Raw genomic sequence first — 18240 nt, forward strand, 5'->3', positions numbered from 1 at the left:
TCAGTTATCTTGGTGTTACCTTTTCCTGTTATCTCTCATGGACTTCTTATGTGTTACTGTTATCGAAGAAAGTTTTTCGTCTGACTTACTACATAAACAGGCTGCATCCTGGTAGAACGAGACGTCGACATTAAAATCCATGCCAATAGCAAAGGTATAGAAGTGCTATAATACCTTACTTAGTAAATATACTCCGTGACGAACAGATTATTAGAGTTCGCCCAGTCAATAACCTGCGTCCTCAAACATGACTTTAATTGGAAAGTTGTACAGTTCCAGATCTTTTTTCACCTTTTCTATTTTTGTAAGAGAAACTTGTCGAAATACCTCGTGCTGAGAATCCTATATTGTACCAAAATATAATATTAAATAAAGCCATTAATAATAATTTCGCAAACGAACCTGTGGAATATGAGATGACACCACACCCCTTTGATGCAGTGTTCTCCTACTTTTATGCAAACGTTGCATCGCTGAAAACATCTCAAAGATTCTCTGATGACTATGATAGCAGCGTAGTGCACCACATGGACGATCGCCTAGTATCCTTCCTCAATGAAGATGCGGAAAAATATGTACAACTGAACGAACTGATGGCTCGAGGTTTCAAGTTGGAAAAGTGGGTGACTAACTCCGAACTGGTAAGGTGAGTTTTTACGCAATCTGACAGTATGGGAACGACAATTGATATGTCTTTGAACCTAGGGTTCGCTCATCGTGCCCTTGTATTAAGTGGGACACCATACACGATGTTTTTATGTTCCTATCGACAGATCTAAGTGGGTAACCATTTCTGATGAATATTGTTGAAATAGTTTGTTATCTATTGTCATTGGGACATATTCTCCTGAAAGTGAATGTAAAACATTTACTAGTTCGATACAGGAGCATCTAGTCAACTCTGTGCACATCAAATCAAAAACTCATGCACCACTGAGGCGTTAGCGATCCGCCAATTCAAGCCTGAACTCTGTGTTCAAAGACGATACATCCAACCTCTCTTCCTTTCTTGGCTCTAATTCTCTTTTGTAGTTTGTTTTAGTCCCTTTTTATTAATGTTTCGCAATCTTAAACCTTGATCAGTTATTATTATCCCTTAACAATTTTTCATGATTATACTCCAATTATTGTTATGACGTTTATGTTTTCCGTTATTCTTCATATCTTCCATAATTCTGACCTGTACATTATCTTCATTATATGCTTCTCTAACCCCCTGATTATTACGTCACTTCACTTGAGTTTCGAATCAATTTTTCCTATCCTTCTACAGACATATATTTACGACACAATCATAAATACGAGTGTACAGTTTAATTAAGTTATTTCATCCAAAAAGAAATCTTCGCGGGATTCTATTTATTTTTATTCAGTGACACAATGTGTTATTTTAATTGCATTAGTGAAAATGGAAAATTTTGGATATAAAGGTTATCATCCAAACAAATGTGAACTAGTGAGGAAAAAGTTAGGATTAAAAGGACAACAAGGAGTGGATTAATCTGCATTAATACCAACGATCTTGAACTATGTTACCCAAAGTCTTTAAACATGGGTTTCGATAATCACTGGGACCTCAACTAGTTAGTCTGCACCTGCTTACATAACTCAGTCCAGCCTAGTCCTACATCAGCCATCATCGTGCGTCGATGCAGTCAGTAGATGAGAATGCTTAATACATGTCCTAGCCATCTCAATCAACAAAGATTCATCACTGCCTCATCAACCGATATGTAATACCTAGTACTCAGAAGTGCTAGCTTGATGGTCCCCAAGTATACGAGAAGTGCTATAATCGAATACTATTTTAATGACTATATGTAGATTTGAAGGTCCTGTCCTAATTACAGAGAGCACAGCGGACTGCTGCCGCCACGAGAAACGGTCCGTTCTACTAATAGCTCGACAATAGCACTTCCTCTAAAAAAGAAAACCATGCATGTTTAATTGAATATTTATGGATGAATCAAAGCCATTTCCCCGAGGTTTCTGCAGAATTCCTCTCATTTTGATACATATATGTGCCGTGATATGTTTAAAGTCACCATATGAGTTGCTAACAAGGATTCAAGTTGTAAAGGCCCATAGATCATTACAAAATAATGTTTAGGAAATACACTGGTAAGAACGGCGGTCGATTAACTATCCTAAATTACAAGGATGCAGTATTCGTTTTGTGTTTACGATATTTCCCAGCAAACGTATTACAGTGATGATTGGATGCGTTGAGATATTGTATATTTTAATTAGATGTAATTATTCACCTACCATTTCCCGATCGAGAAAATTATATTCAAAGAGACGAGAAAAAAGTTGGCTTCACTATGCATTGTAACAAAGGACAGTTCCCTTATGTTATCTAAGATCTCAGTTACGCGCTGTCTAAGTGTAATACTTTTTTAAAGTCATGAGTGGGGTCGAGTAAATACACAATCGCAAAATATACTGAACACCGACCATGAAACTATTCAAGTGAAATAACAGTATACCAAAAGCATTTATGCTGACTGGGTTACAATTGATGGAAATTTAAAATAACTCCATCAACAACCTCTCTCACTTAACTGTTGATGAAGCTTGATTCCTGCCATCTTAGTTTATGTAATCATAACGTTAATACTCTCACATGTTTTTATGTCATTTAAGATTATTTATCTGAAAAGGGTCGATAATTTTATAATACAGATATTTCACGATACAATCAGTCACCACATTTCTATTCATTAGTCTCTATACAACGATAACTGCTAAATTGAGTACATTTTTAAAAAATTGTTGAATACTAGCTGCTCTGCTTTTTGACTGCGAAGTGTATATTTATCCATATTTTCTTCCTGGTGTCTAGCTTTGTATGCTTATGGGTAATCAACAGCCAAAGTGCTGCACTGCGTCCAGTTGGGGGGGAAAGAATCCCATTACGCTGAAGTCATTGAAAGCTGAGTTACTAAGTAATAAATAATTACTGACTTAAGTCCCTTCTGCTAAGAAACTGCTCGTTACATTTATGTAAAATATACAACAGTGGGAACACCAAATAACTGACAATTTACGCATGACCATTTCGTGACCTCATTCTGGCCACAATTTAGAAATCGATAGTCAGTGCTGTTGAAATTCTCAAAGTTACATTAGTTATCACTACTAATTAACGGACAACTTTAAAAGATAAAATAATAAATCAGCGGAATAATGTTTCTTGTTGGGCAAAAGTTTGCGAATGTTACGATCGAGGTCTATTAGCATAGTGAAGATTATGTCTGAAAGGAAAAGTGAATTAAATATTCACTATATGTATTGGATGCAAAGTATTAAATCATTTTCACATATGAGAAAAAAAACAAAACCTAGTCCTAATTTACGTATGTGATGGAATCCCGAGATACGCTACAGATAGATCTGAAATACTGTGGAAGTCAGGTGAAGTTCTGCTCCCAAAAGACAAAATCTCAGCAAAATATCCAGATCACCACCCAACACGATAGCGAGACTGTTATATCCGGTGAAGATTAAATTACAGGTAACTTCCAAGGACTATTCATGGACTAATATTCTATAAATATTCTTATTGTATAACTATTCAACAATTACATTATGTATATTTGTATTCCTCTTATTATAAGCTTTATTTTGACCTATATTTTATTATTGTACGATTTACTGTCCCTAAATTACGCTCAGTCTATTAATTACTGTCCCCCTCATTCACAGCCACTCTTTGGCTTATTTGTGTACAAATATTATTTCCTATTTTATGGTACGTTGTGGTCTGTCTGATTGATATATAAACCGGGTATGTCTGAAATAAACGGTCTGGTTTGATCTGCTCTGATTCGATTCATATTACGGAAGCTGGTATTGTGTTCTGGACTCAAGTGGAAGGGCTCGGAGGACATAGGACCAATAAGGACGCTAAACTGCCCACACCGGTTGAACGTCATTGGTTGGCCTAGTGTGAAGATTCGTATAAGTAGTATTCGGATTGGTAGATAAATCGTGTGATAGAAAAGTCAGACATCCAAGGTCATAACAGAGACCATCACACATCCATGAGAACTATGGCGATTCGACAAACGTCTAAGGCAGTTATTCAGTAACCGATTGCGCCATCAAACATTTCGATTGACGGAGTTTAACAACGCCTTTAAATGGAGGAACATGATATTATAATTTAAAACATCTTGGTATGGGAAATTCGGGTTCAAAGACCCAACTTGACTTGAGAACAATCTTTGGAAGTTTGTCAATGAAGAGCTTCAATTAGGGGCCGAAGCCACTTTGAATCCGACTAGACTTGCATTATAGATGTTGGTTTCTAGTCACGTACGTGATAAGATGTGGTGTTTGGATGAACTAGTGATTCCTTTGTACTTGTTGAATGCTTGATTTCGAATTTCAAATACAGTACATTCGTTCGTGTTTATCTAGTACTTCTTGATCCCATTACGTTATATCTGGGATTCTTAGTTCGTACTATAATTCAAATACGCCTATGATGGAACGGTTGGACATACATTTAGATTTTGATGCTTTTGAGGATTACCTTGAAAGGCTCAAAATCTGGGCTATGACCAAGGAAGATGATGAGGATGTTGATATTGTAGCACATTTCTTTACATTCATCGGAAAAGAAGCATATAGCTTATTAAAGACTCTGGCTTTACCGGAAAAGCCCATTTCGCTTTCTTATACAACTCTCAAGGATCTATTGCTAGACTATGTTAAGTATACAAATTTCGAATGTGGTAAAGGAGGAAGATTCCGTAAAATGATTCATGAGGATATAAAAAGTTCCACTGCATTACGTCATCCCAACCCAGTGCACACTCGAGGCTATGCAGATAATTCATTGAGGAGTTGCGATGCACTTCACGAAGATCGGCACAAGTTTGGTCAATGTTTGTCCTGTGGCAGGTTCCACTTTTTTAATTCATGTAAATTTCGTAATTCTAAGTGCTTTAAATGTGGTGATATTGGACATATTCAGTCAGTTTGTAATACTAATGTTCATCTTACTGCAATTAATATTAAGTCTTGTAATTCTGATTCTACTGAGTCGAGTATTCATAATGATCATTTATCTTTATCAACGATTTTAAAAGACAGTGTAGAGTCATATAGCAGTTCGGAGTTAAATGAAACTCAGAATCCTTGTGAGACAACGGTTTCTAATCAATCAATTTGTCAGAATTCTCATGTTATTGTACCAGGTATGGCTTTTCCTGATGATTCACACATTTCTGATGAGATTTCTTACAAATCTGAAGAAAATATGTTGAGTGAACATAATTATGATCGAAAACCTGATGTAGTTTTGATAGATGCTAATTTTTCTAATGATCCTTTACTCTGTAATGTCATTCTTAATAAATTTGAGGAAACTATTTCAAAAGAATCAAATCTTGATTTCATATCAAATATTATTTGTCCTCATAATGCATTTGTTTCTTGTGGGAAACTTGTTCAGTGCGAAGCACAATTACTAAATGAACTCGAGTTTGATTACAATTCGGATGATTTCATATCAACTGCTGTTTATCCTTATCACAAAAACACTTCTAATGTTTACTCTAGTCAATGTGATAAATATGTTTTAAATGAAGCCACGTCATTCATAAATTGGGGATATAAGGATCCAACAGTATTTCGTGGGGGAGGATAGTCTAAAAGTCTATGGTTCAAATTCTAGGTAGCAGCGGTTTCAGCACACAACCGACATGCTGATTACACAATCCTAGGAAGCAGGTGAGTCTGTCCCGATTTCAGTTGTTAATTCTAATACTAATGAGCACATTCTAGATAATACAGAGTCTTTATCCAATACACTGTCGGACAGACACAGGATGAACTTAAGAAGACGTACGATCGATTACAGACATTTAGACTCTAATTTAAACTGTGGCGGATGTGGTGTTTGAATGAACTAATGTACTTGTTGAATGCTTGATTTCGAATTTCAAATACAGTACATTCGTTCGTGCTTATCTAGTACTTCTTGATCCCATTACGTTATATCTGGGATTCTTAGTTCGTACTATAATTCAAATACTTATTATTATCATATAAGATACTAACAAACAAAAGGTAACTATGCGTGGTTGCAGAGCTTCTTCTTAAATTAGCATTTCCATCGTCCATACCCCCAGTGTTAAGGGTTTACCACTAATCTTTCTTACTCAATAGTAGTTTCATCAGGAGACATACTTTGTAGGCTAGATGTAAGCCTAAGATGCACTTTGTTGCAATTTATTTCAAAGATATGCCAAATTGTGTTTATCAATGAGACCAACTCTATACTGGAGATAAACAACAACAATTATTACGTATTCGTGGTACAAGCCTGTAAAACAAATTTAATGCATTCTCTGAGATTAAGTGGCCACCACATTGTCTGTTGTATGAAAAACATTGAACAAACGGAGGCAGTCAGCCTCAGTAAGTCAAGAGGGAATTGTATTTAAACTCTGCCACTCAAGTAGTTCAGGACTTGGAATTTCGAGAAAATAAATATGAATAACTCGATTAAACGAAATCACATGAGACAAAACAATGAAACTAATATACAATCTACATATTGATTCTAACATTGATAATAAAAGTAGGATAAATTAACTTACATTGCATAACTTAGCGACTCCAGCTAAAAAACAGTGAGATAATACATTAATCACCATTAAAAGATATGTGGATTTTCTTACTGAGTAACAAAATAAACATATTACACTTAAATTCATAGAATGGTATGACGAGAGATAAAATAGAACCGTAAGTTTTACGATTGCTTGTTTTGAGAAAATAATGCAGTGACTGAGTTCGGCGTCTTGATAACTCACTGAGACCTGAACCCCCAACCAAAGAGATTTCAAGAAACAAAACCACCGGGCAACTGAGTTGGTGTATCGGGATTTGGGTATTTAAGTGTATATTAGGATACAAACGCTTCCATTCAACCAAAATAGTGACAGCTACTTGTCAGGTAATAAATGAATGATAGTAACAGTAATTACCAAAAATAATCGAATGACCATAAAAAAGGACTGAGGCGACCTTGGATCCCTTTGACGCCACCTAAAGAAAAAATGCACTTTGCTTCGAAGCAGATCTAACATTTTGAATAGCTGAGTCACATGATCTTCAAAAGCTAACTAGGAAATCTTGATCTACTGACAAATATCAACCCGATACAGCTGCTAATCGCTAGGAAATATAGAGTAATACGCCGATCTCACTTGTTTTCACACGGTCCCAAGGCGAGGTAGAAATTAAAAGAACGGGACGTACTTTATGCTACCTTAATATAACTTTTGTTCCGAACAATGGTTGAAAATACACTATATATATATGACAAAAATTTAAAAACTGGTGATATGGTAATAATAAATATAGCTTGCTTACTAAGTGCAGGTCCTACTCAGTGTCTTCACGAGGGGAGGGTGATGTCTACGAAATTAAAAGGACGAAAAGCGAATGTCCGGCGCTTTAGCCGGGTTGATGGATGCGAAGGATCCACATGGGGGAGTTGAAAAACCCTGATTCAAAACCAGTGGTGTACATGGGCTCCAGGATCCTGATGAAATAGAAGGCAAACGAACCTATTGTTGGTCACGGGCTACCATGGAACTGCATCTCCTAACGTTGCTCCACTGCCTTGTGAATTTGACCCCTCAGAAGACCACTTGCTTCGGTCTGTGCGCCCGTGGAGTATCCCAGCCCTCACACAGATCATTTGATTTATGTGGTGCATATATATATATATATATATATATATATATATATATATATATATATTTGGTGACTTCTTGTACCAATGTTTATGTGTTTAAATAAAAATAAAGAAAACAGGTTCATTTACTTACCACTGAGTCACACTGCTCGTGTGAGGTTACAGTGCTTAACTGCCAAAACTCAAATAGGTGAAACAGTCTAAACTTTTCCATTGATGATTCTTCCTAGTTTTTAGCGACTCAACTTTTTAAGATATTGGGGCAAATTACCTATCTATAACATACTCAGTTTCTAATTGTTTGCTGCATAAACTTTCAGCCAGTGGATTAAATAATGCATTTAATTGATTAAAAGAGACGATAACAGTTACTACTACAAAATTACATGAATAAACAGCACTTAACTCGAAAAACCAAAGTAGATGGAATAAACTGCAATTCATGAACAATTAGATGTAAATCAGTAGTCTAAACGAATTAGAAAGGAGGTTCAAATAAAAATGTTTTTAGGCCTGTACAGTTTTAAGAAATGAGATACAAAGGGAATATTAATCATTTCCCTGATTTAAGACACAACAGATAAGACAAGGAACCATGATGCAATAAAATATCTGAATGGTGGATCCTGAAGATCACTAACAATTAGCACGGCAAAGAATTCTATAAGTTCAATAAGAAAGTCGTAATATCGCATTATGTATGAAGAAAAACGGTTAAGATATATAGCAAAAAAATAGCAGTTAGGATGAATAGAGAAGTACAATCAAAAGACGGTTACGTTTAAGCTAAAACAGTAAGTCGTATAAGACATAGAATGCACACATACTTACTCGTGTGACTAGTGCATCAATATTTGCCTTTGTAGTCTTCCGACCTTCATCCGTTAAAAGTCTAAAAGAATAATTTCGACAAAAGTTAATTACGCTCTAACAGGACGCCGCGCGAGAGTTGAGCCTGTTTCGAGGATCGACATCATTTTCCTATCTTGCTCAAAATGCAATCGCATAAGTTCTTCTTGCTGATTTCGTATTGAGTCAAGTTTTTCATAAGGACAATTTGGACCTACATTTTTACTGAATAAGAGTGACAGTTCATTACCAAACGATGATTTCCCAGCGTTAAATTCATCCAACAACTTTAAAAGACGAGCTTCCATACGTTGTACATCATCTACATGGATAGCAGGTGCACTATCTTGATTGGCTGAATCATTGTCTGGTTAAAATATACTTCAGAAATAAGAATAACATACTGCAATCATCACTGTTAGGAAACATATTCTGTTCAAGAGACATCAACTCCATTTACCTGAATTAAGAATACTTTCAAGCAAATAAAGTTATATATATAGCCTATTTTGATCTCCATCCAGGAGGTCCACTTATCGACTTAGAATATGCAGACGACATAGTCCTGTTTGGTGAAGACGCTGACAAAATGCAGAGTCTTCTGGTAGCACTGAGCAACAATGCCAGAATGTTTGGAATGCGCTTCTCTCCCTCTAAATGCAAGTTGTTGCTTCAGGACTGGTCTGCGTTAACACCTGAACTAAGGATAAGGAGTGAAGTAGTCGAACGTGTTGACAACTTCACTTATCTTGGAAGTCTGATCAGCCCTAATGGGTTGGTGTCTGACGTAATCTCAGCACGGATTCGAAAAGCTCGTTTGGATTTTGCCAACTTACGTCACCTGTGGCGAAGGCGAGATATCCGTCTATCAATAAAAGGACGAGTATACTGCGCGGCAGTCCGTTCTGTTTTAATTTACGGCAGCGAAACATGGCCATCAAGAGTAGAAGACACTCGCAAGCTACTAGTATTTGACCACAGATGCCTCAGAAATATTGCTGGCGTCTGCTGGGATCACCGGGTAAGTAATAGTGAGGTTAGACGCAGGGTATTAGGGAATGATGGTAAATCAGTTGATGAGGTTATGAATCTTTATCGACTGAGATGGTTGGGCCACGTGTTACGTATGCCTGAATACCGATTACCACGACGTGCAATGCTATCCGGTATTGGAGATGGTTGGAAGAAAGTTAGGGGCGGCCAAACCAAAACGTGGCATCAGTGCTTGAAGTCACTAACTTCTAGTCTGAGCCATGTTGGTAGATGCAGACTACTTGGTTGGTGTCCGCGTGACTATCGTAACCAATGGTTGGAGACTCTTGGTGACATGGCTCAGAATCGATCGCAATGGCGTCGGTGTATACACTCCCTGTCTTCCCTTAAACTAAGAGATTAAAATCGCTTCATACCTTTCTTTCTACGAACCAATTTTTTCTTCTTGTACTGTATCTCTACGCAATCTTTCTCTTATATATTACCACCTTTGACCTAACCACTGCTATGAATCCGGTGTTCATCTTGTTGTGCTGATGCGGTATGGCAACCTGGACCGATGCACATATGTGCCTGGTCCTACGTTGTGGCTGACTGACTGACTGTCCTTGAACTTTGTCACCCGTCATTTAACCTGGTTCGGTGAGAAAAGTCAGAGTGCTTATACATCTTTACCGATGATTAAAGTAGACATCAAGCACAGACCCATGCACTCAGCATGAAACCAGACCTCGTGAGTAACTAGGCTGGCCGGGCACATAAAAAATAATATATGGGGTGGAATTCAGACTTGCAGTGTAAAAGTTGAAATGTGACTGGTTGTTAGCCAATTAGTTCGCTACATCTACATTACCACTAGCCAGGTGACACAAAAGTGAAACAATCAGAGGTTGACATGGGACTAACTAACAAACAGTATAGGTAGTTTAACCAGAATAAACTACCTATAATAGACAGTCATCAACCAGAAACTAATTTTTTTATAGTTGACTGGTCAGAAGAGGTAAAACTGGAAAGTAATAAACTTGGTTTGAGAACTTAGGTACTGACTTTTGTGTAATACTTTCTCAAATTTTAAAAAACGGTAAGGACACAAAAATAAAACAATTAGTCATCAAAAATACGAAATTTGCCGTACTCTGTGCACTGGGAAGACTCAATCTGGTGCTCCTATGGAATTATTGGTGGTACCAAACACGGGTAAAAAGGGAAGGCTGGGTGTAGAGATAGAAATTTCAATTTGCACAAAGACCACTACGAAAACACCAGCAAACAAAAATTCAGTTGAAATTTACTCTAAAAATGTAATGGTCGTCACGCAGAGGAGTTACAGAGCCTTGTGGTGAAAGTCAAAATTATTTGCAAGAGAAGAGATTGACAATCAGGACAATGATAAACATACAAACATGGAATATCTAGACAATGTAAGGGACTAGGAGGATCATTTAAACAGCACGTGAAATGAGAAGACACAACCTAACCGAATTGAGGACAGGAAAAACTCACTGTACATAGTCTAGACAGAAAAGATTAACGTAATAAGAGAACGCTGTATTCTGGTCACGAAGGAGAAAATCCTCCGTTGCACTGATCCTGTCCAAAGAACCACAAAAGCACCAACATAGTTCAAGCCTCAAGGCTTTAGAATCATTAAAGAATCTTTCAAAACAGAGAAGTAAGGAAGACCAGTTCATGCTAGAGAAGTAACCAGGAAAACATCTGACGATCCTGATGTGGGATCTAAATGCTAAGGTCGAAATGGACAACGCTGAGTATAAATACATCGAGGGGAAACATGAAATGGAAGAAAGAAATGAGAATAGTGAGAGTGGTAGGTCTGCGTGCTGTCAACAGCATAACCATAGGCAACAGTATTTCTCCCCAAAAAATCATAAGCAAAGTAACATGGGTTCCACCTGACCACACTATTGAAAACCATATTGGTTGCATACACAACATTTTCAACAAACCAAAATGTGCTGAGCCCCAAAAAGCACAAGCACAATGGATCACCACAGAGTCTGAAGACAATTCAAAATGGTAGGTCATGGAACAGCAGTTAACAGCCGAACAAAATCAGAGAAATCAATGTACAGAATCGAACGAACGAGTAAAGGTTGACACCAGAGATGATAAACGGAAATATGAAGATGACTTGCCAAATACGGTTAAACAAGCCACAAGAGGGAGTATACAAGAGAAACTCTAGCAGAGAAGCATAGTAGACTAGACTGACTTGTCAAGAACGAGGAATGAAAAGACGTTAGGAGAGTCTAGTACATCGTGGTAACTACCAAACTGAATTACAAGAAATTTTCTAGCTTAGGATGCTCAAAGTGAAAGGAGGCAAACTAAAGAACGTGTCTCCAGAAGTTGGAGGCCAACATTAAAGCCTTGAATACATTTCAGTAATATTTGGAAAGGACAAACCACGGCCGATTAGTTTGGTGCCTAGTAGGTGCTTGTTGACAGGTCATGAACCATTTAAGCGTGAGTACCAAAACGTCCGTAATATCTGTAAGAAAACCATAGACAAATCCCGTACCACTTACGAACGACAGTTAGTATATGATAGCCGTACTTGTCCGAAACGATTGTTTTCGTATGTTAAACGGCGAATGAAACTTAGTGATGGTATTCCCCCGTTACTGTTACACGAAAATTCAGAATTACTAGCTGAATCAGATCGAGCAAAAGCTGAGACTTTTTCAAACTATTTTAGCGAAGTCTTTTCTACGTTTATTGTAACAAATACTTGTCCCACTCACACCGAGATACCAACCATTGAATCTGTACAGGTGACTGAGGAAACCGTCCTTCCGTTGATAACTAACCTCAAACCTGGTAAGATACCTGGCCCGGACGGGTTACATCCACGGTTGCTGTCATCTCTTGCGGACATTATTTCAAAACCGCTCGCGACACTCTTCAACATGTCCCTTTCACTCGCTCAACTCCCCAGAGATTGGAAGGACGCTATAGTTAGTCCTATATTTAAGGACGGTCAGCGACAGATAGTATCTAACTACTGGCCTGTCAGTCTAACTAGCATAGTCATTAAGTTACTTGAAAAGATAATTCGGGTTAGGTTGCTAAGCCACATAGACTTACACAATCTGTTAGCTCCTGAGCAACATGGATTTTGTAACAAGCGTTCATGCTTGACTAACTTGCTTATTGCGAGGGAGGATTAGACAGCAGCCCTAGATAACGGTCTGTCTGTCGATGTGATATTCATAGATTTTAGCAAAGGATCTGACTAGGTTTCACACGTAAGTCTTATGCAGAAGCTCACGAGCTTCGGAATAATAGGTACTGTACATGAGTGGATAGGAAATTTCTTATGTGACCGCAGACAGAGTGTGAGGGTCAACGGAACGCTATCCGACTGGAAGTCGGTCAAAAGTGGTGTACCCCAAGGCACCATCTTAGGCCCTCTGCTCTTCCTTCTCTACGTTATTGAGTTATCGCTGTTACTTAGGTCGTCGACATTATTGTTTGCGGATGATGTAAAAATCTGGAGAATAATAAAAAGTGAGGCTGATCATCTAGATCTTCAAGCTGACTTAGACGATTTAGTTGGATGGGCTCGAGAGTGGGGCTTAGAAATCAATGCTAGAAAGAGTGTGCTAATGCACATCGGTCACGATAATAGTTATCGTTACACTATTGAGGGTAAACCTCTTCCATGCGTTCAAGAGCATAAAGACTTAGGAGTAGTATTAAGTCATGATTTAAAAACAACTACGCATTGCAAAGCAGCCGCTGTCAAAGGTTTTCATGCGTTATGGTCACTATGCCGAGCGTTCAAATCTTTTGACGAGGAAACGTTTCGAATTTTATATCCCATATATGTAAGACCACATTTAGAGTACTGTATCCAAGCAGCTAGCCCGTGTCTGGTAAAGGATACTAACTCCCTTGAGAGTGTCCAGCGTGTGGGAACGAAATTAGTGAAGGGTCCTTCTAGACTCCCTTACGATGAGCGTTTAAAACGCCTAAACCTTTTCCCCTTGTCGTATCGTAGGACACGAGGTGACCTTATACTGGCATTTCGTATCTTTAATTATGATTTGGGTGTTAATATGTCTTATCTTTTTGTTCCCTCCAGCACTAATAATCACCGAGGTCATAGCAAGAAGGTTCATAAACCATGATCTAATAAACTTAAAGTGGGGTCCCATTTTTCTCATCGAGTAGTCAATCATTAAAACGCCTTACGCGAACAAGTGGTATCAGCTCCATCAGTGATTACTTTCAAGAAGCTGGACCTTCACTGGAAAGTAATATGTCAGGATTAATACAGGTTCACCAACCTACTATCCTTATTACTGAAGACTGCTTATGCCTTAACGGGGTTAACCCCGTTGAGGCTAATTAGCAAATGAAAGTGACATATTTCACGAGAACAGTTGGCCATATGCTATAAGGATGATGTACCAACATAACTATGAGACATAGAGCAGCTATGGTTATTCTGTAACCATGGTTATATATATTAGTCTAAGGACCATAAATTCTAGGTATGGGAATGTAATAATACATATTACTGTGCTGGCTACTATAAAATATGGAAGGGCTTAAGAATAAGATAAACATGTAGGATCATGAGGCATCCAAAGGAGACGGATAATATGAATAGGATGTAGAAACACACCAATTACTGATGCTCGAACTGCAACGCGACCTTGCGGTTAAGAAAACACAGGTTAATAGATCAGAATTTAGTTGTTATAAACAAATAATTCAAACGGTTATGGACGAAATAGAACAAGCTTCCAACTGACAGGATTCCGTATCTAGTAGCAGTGAGCCAACGATGTCTACAGGTAGAAACTTAAGTATATTTGTTGAGCAAAAGATAAATATTAGTAAATTATAATAAAACACTGTTCAAATGGTTGTGGACGGAATAGAAGAAGCTTTCGCTTAACAGGCTTCCGTGTCTAGTAGAATGGGATCACCAAATCCTCCAGGCAGGAACCTAGGTATATTAACGGTAAAAGAGAAGAAAGAAATTGGCAACTCATAGTGTGATACTATCCTTAGTCCTTAAGAATAGATCAAGTTGCCTCTTAAAGGACTCCTGGGAAGTCGCTTGGACTAGCTCGACCGGCAGCGAATTCCAGCATTTGAAAACTCTTAAGGAGTAAAAGTTGTGTCTACAGTCCGTTTTGCTATATTGTGTCTACAGTTTTTGGGTGTTACCTCATAGGTTAGTGTTGGAACTAAGCTTAAGTAGGTGTTTAAGAGGATGTCCAGAAGTGTTAAGGATATTGTAAGCCATCAGAAGGTCAACTCGAAGACGTCTATACTATAATGGGTAAAGGTTAAGTGAATGGAGGCGCACTTCGCAAGGTTTAAATTTGAGTCCTCGAACTGATTTCGTGGCTCGCCGTTGGATACGCTCCAGGGTGTCCTTATCCTTTTGGAATGAGGGGGGAAATACTATGTTTCCGTACTCTAAATGAGGACGGATAAAACTATTAAAGATTATATGAAAAGTTCTTCCGTCACACTGGCCAAAAATGCGCTTCAATGTTACCAGTGCAAGGTTTTCTCGAAAGGCATTTTCGTCACAGTTAGCATAAGACTTTAAATCGTAGGGCACCAGGACTCCTAAATCTTTTCCTACTTGGGATACTACTAGAGAGGAGTTACCTAAGTTATAACTGTAGTCTGCGACATGTCGCAGATGGATTACTTTACACTTTGAAGTGTTAAAGGTAAGTCCGTTATCGTCTACCCAACTTTGAAGCCGAGTCCTGAGTTCTTAGTAAAATGTCGAGCGTCCTCCTGTAGGACTCTTGATAAGTCGCTTGGACCACTACGTCCGGTAGCGGGTTTCATAGTTTGACCACTCGTTAAGAGTAGGTGCGTCAATAGTCCGTTCTTCTTTGTTGTGTTATTAACTTCTGGCTATCGCATCTACGTTTTGCGTTGGGACTGAACTTAAGTAGTGCCTAGTACGAATTTAGTGACGGTATTGATCATATCTAGTATTTTGAAAGTCTGTCACTAGTAAACAATCTTTTTCAGAGTGCTTAGCTAGAAATCGAAACTTTTCCTAATCAGCATATGCACTGTATCCATATCACAATTTACATGAAACGGTGGTGTGGAGAACCAGGTTATGGTCGCTGTTGTACAACTTTCGACCGATCACAAAGCATGTTAGTGTGATGTCGTAACAAAATATCAGGTCGGATATGGACAGGTTTCGTGCAAATATTCAAACGGTTCAAATGGTTATGTACGGAATAGAAGGGGCTTTCGCCTAACGGGCTTCTGTGTTTAGTAGCAGTGGATCACCAATACCTCCAGGCAGGAACATAGGTATACCAACGATAAATGAGGAAAAAGAAATTGGTAAGTCATAGTGAGATATTATCCTTAGTCCCTAAAAATAGATCAAGTTCTCTCTTAAAAGACACCTGGGAATTCCCTTGGACTAGCTCGACCGGCAGCGAATTCCAGCATTTAACAACCCTTCAGGAGTGGGGATTGTGTCTACAGTTTGTTCTCCTATGTTGTGTCTCCAATTTCTGCGTGTTACCCCTTAGGTTTGTCTTGAGGCTCAACTTAAGTAGGTGTTTAAGAGGATGTCCAGGAGTGTTAATGATACTGTAGGCCATTACAAGGTCACCTCTAAGACGCCTATACTCTAATGAGTAAAGGCTTAGTAATTGGAGACGCTCTTCATAAGGCTTGAATTTGAGTTCCAGAACTGATTTCGTGGCTCGCCGTTGGATACGTTCCAGAGTGTCCCTATCCTTTTGGAGTGGGAGAGGAAATATTATGTTTCCGTACTCTAAATGGGACAAGTGAAACTGCTGAAGATTATGTGGAAAGTTCTCCCGTCAAACTGGCCAAAAATGCGCTTCAATGTTACCAGTGCAAGGTCTGCTTGAAAGGCATTTTTGTCACAGTTAGCGTAGGACTTCAAACTGTAGGGTCGCCTAAGTTGTAGCTGTAGTCTGCAACATGTCTCAGATGGACTACTTTACACTTTGAAGTGTTAGAGGTATGTCCGTTGTCATCTGCCTAACTATGAAGTCGAGTCAGATCGTTCTGCAGTGCCAGTATATCCTCGTGGTTGCGCCTCTTTTTCCAAAGTTTCACATCATCAACAAAACGCGACTAGTCAGACGATACCTGTTGTGGAAGATCGTTTATATAAATCAAGAAAATAAGAGGTACTAGTACTAAACCCTGAAGGACCCCACCAGGACATAGCCTGAGAGAAATTGAAGTTAACCCTGACCCTAAGATGAAGTGAGCCGATCAATTAATGGTAATTTGATACCCAATCGTTTGACCTTATTGATAAGACTTATGTGGCTGACCCTGTCGAAAGCTTTTGAGAAGTCAAGGTAAATGATGTCATCCATCCCCTTGCGATCAAAGATGGTTGTCAATCTGTTCACCGCCGTCAGCAGTTTGGTTATACAAAAATGACCCCTCCTGAAACCATGCTGTTGGGTGAAAAAAAGTTTAAGGATAATAAATAGTCGTGTTTACAGTCGTATATCAGGGACGAGATATTTTATGAAGGTATAGAGAGAAGAGCCACCGGTTGGTAAATTGTAGGTTCGAATTACTTTGAAAATTGGTGTGATGTGAGCCAGCTTCTAAATTCCCGGTAATGTGTCTAGGCTTAGCGAATGTGATAACATCACGCTAAGCGGTGTTGCCAGGATTGAAGCTGTTCTCCTCAGTATAGTGGAATAAACCATATCCGGACCAAGAGAAGTGTCTATATTAGGTGTTGCAGTTTCCGGTACATCAAGTCAGCTCTCAGGTTCACTTCAGAAATTCCTGTGCAGTTACAGATGAAGTTTTCATCAATAAAGTTAATGTGCTCGGTCAAAATGTCCGAGAATACTGTTCAGCCGTGAGATTAGCGGCATCACCGTCGTTGTTGGTCGGGCCTTTAGGACCTAGCAGTTGGGAAACTCTGATTTTAGCTTGTCGAAGAGAGCCAGCTTTTCGGATCAAGACAAATTTATAGATAAGCTTTATCTGCTACTGAAGCCTATCTTCTCTTATTGCCTTTGTGCATATGTTCTCTGTATGTTTTCATTGCCTGTAGACGCCGTTGTTACCGGTAGGTTTGTATTCCGCTCAGTAGTGCCTTTCGCAGCTTGGCAAACGAAGAGTGAGGTCCATGATGACTGTAGTTTGCCTGAAGATTTTGAGGACCATTTGGGGAATAGACTGCTTTGTAGAACATAAGATCGTGTGCAGTAAGAAATCCCAGCGTGACTCCACATCAAGTTAATTGTGAACACCCCAATCCACCTGTTGCAGATTGTCCTCTAAATCTAACACATTCAAATGTTTGAAATTCCAGCGCCTGTTATTGGCGGGATGTCTTAGCTCAGTTTTGCTGATAAAACTGAAGGCTATGACGATATGATCGCTTTTCCCCAGGGGAACCAGGATTGAGAGGTTGTCAACTAGGAATTCTTCGTTTGTAAATACCCAGTCTAAGTGAGACGGTATTTGACTGTTTCCCCAACGAGTTGCCAACTTCACATTTTCGAATAATCCCAGGTCCTAAATAAGGTTGAAGAACCGAGCTTCGGCAGAGTCTTCACTTTCAATAAAGGCGCGTTCCGCGAAATCGACTTTAGGATGATTGAAGTTCCCTAGAATTAGGATATGAGTGAACCCAA

The 18240-nt window shown here is 38.7% G+C and overlaps 1 protein-coding gene across 7 annotated transcripts; it reads right to left on the bottom strand.

Annotated features, from left to right (window-relative positions):
* Positions 1-3035: 3035 nt before the first annotated feature.
* CCDC28B_1 (Coiled-coil domain-containing protein 28B) lies at positions 3036-14276 on the bottom strand. Of its 7 annotated transcripts, XM_051211222.1 has the most exons (8): positions 14220-14276; positions 8974-9029; positions 8820-8936; positions 8645-8783; positions 8552-8612; positions 7854-8506; positions 6615-6637; positions 3100-3257 (listed from the first exon to the last, which is right to left on the bottom strand). In XM_051211222.1, exons 2-6 carry the CDS (start codon positions 9023-9025, stop codon positions 8462-8464), a joined length of 414 nt encoding a protein of 137 aa, XP_051071259.1. In that variant the 5' UTR covers positions 9026-9029; positions 14220-14276; the 3' UTR covers positions 3100-3257; positions 6615-6637; positions 7854-8461. The 7 variants fall into 7 exon arrangements, with proteins under 7 accessions (XP_051071255.1, XP_051071259.1, XP_051071258.1 ...); XM_051211221.1 differs by lacking the exon at positions 7854-8506 and having other exon boundaries at positions 8974-9001; XM_051211220.1 differs by lacking the exon at positions 7854-8506 and having other exon boundaries at positions 8820-8924.
* Between the last annotated feature and the right edge of the window lie 3964 nt (positions 14277-18240).

This window comes from Schistosoma haematobium, chromosome ZW, assembly GCF_000699445.3.
Source record: "Schistosoma haematobium chromosome ZW, whole genome shotgun sequence".
In the NCBI taxonomy this organism is placed as follows: domain Eukaryota; kingdom Metazoa; phylum Platyhelminthes; class Trematoda; order Strigeidida; family Schistosomatidae; genus Schistosoma; species Schistosoma haematobium.

Excerpts from the sequence above, each read along its gene's own strand:
- CCDC28B_1 (XM_051211217.1), bottom strand. The coding sequence starts at position 9,025 with ATGGAGTTGATGTCTCTTGAACAGAATATGTTTCCTAACAGTGATGAT. Across the intron at positions 8,937-8,973 it reads TCCTAACAGTGATGATTGCA|ACAATGATTCAGCCAATCAA; the intron begins GTATGTTATTCT and ends TATTTTAACCAG. Across the intron at positions 3,258-6,614 it reads GAGTCGCTAAGTTATGCAAT|ACATAATCTTCACTATGCTA; the intron begins GTAAGTTAATTT and ends TTTTCCTTTCAG.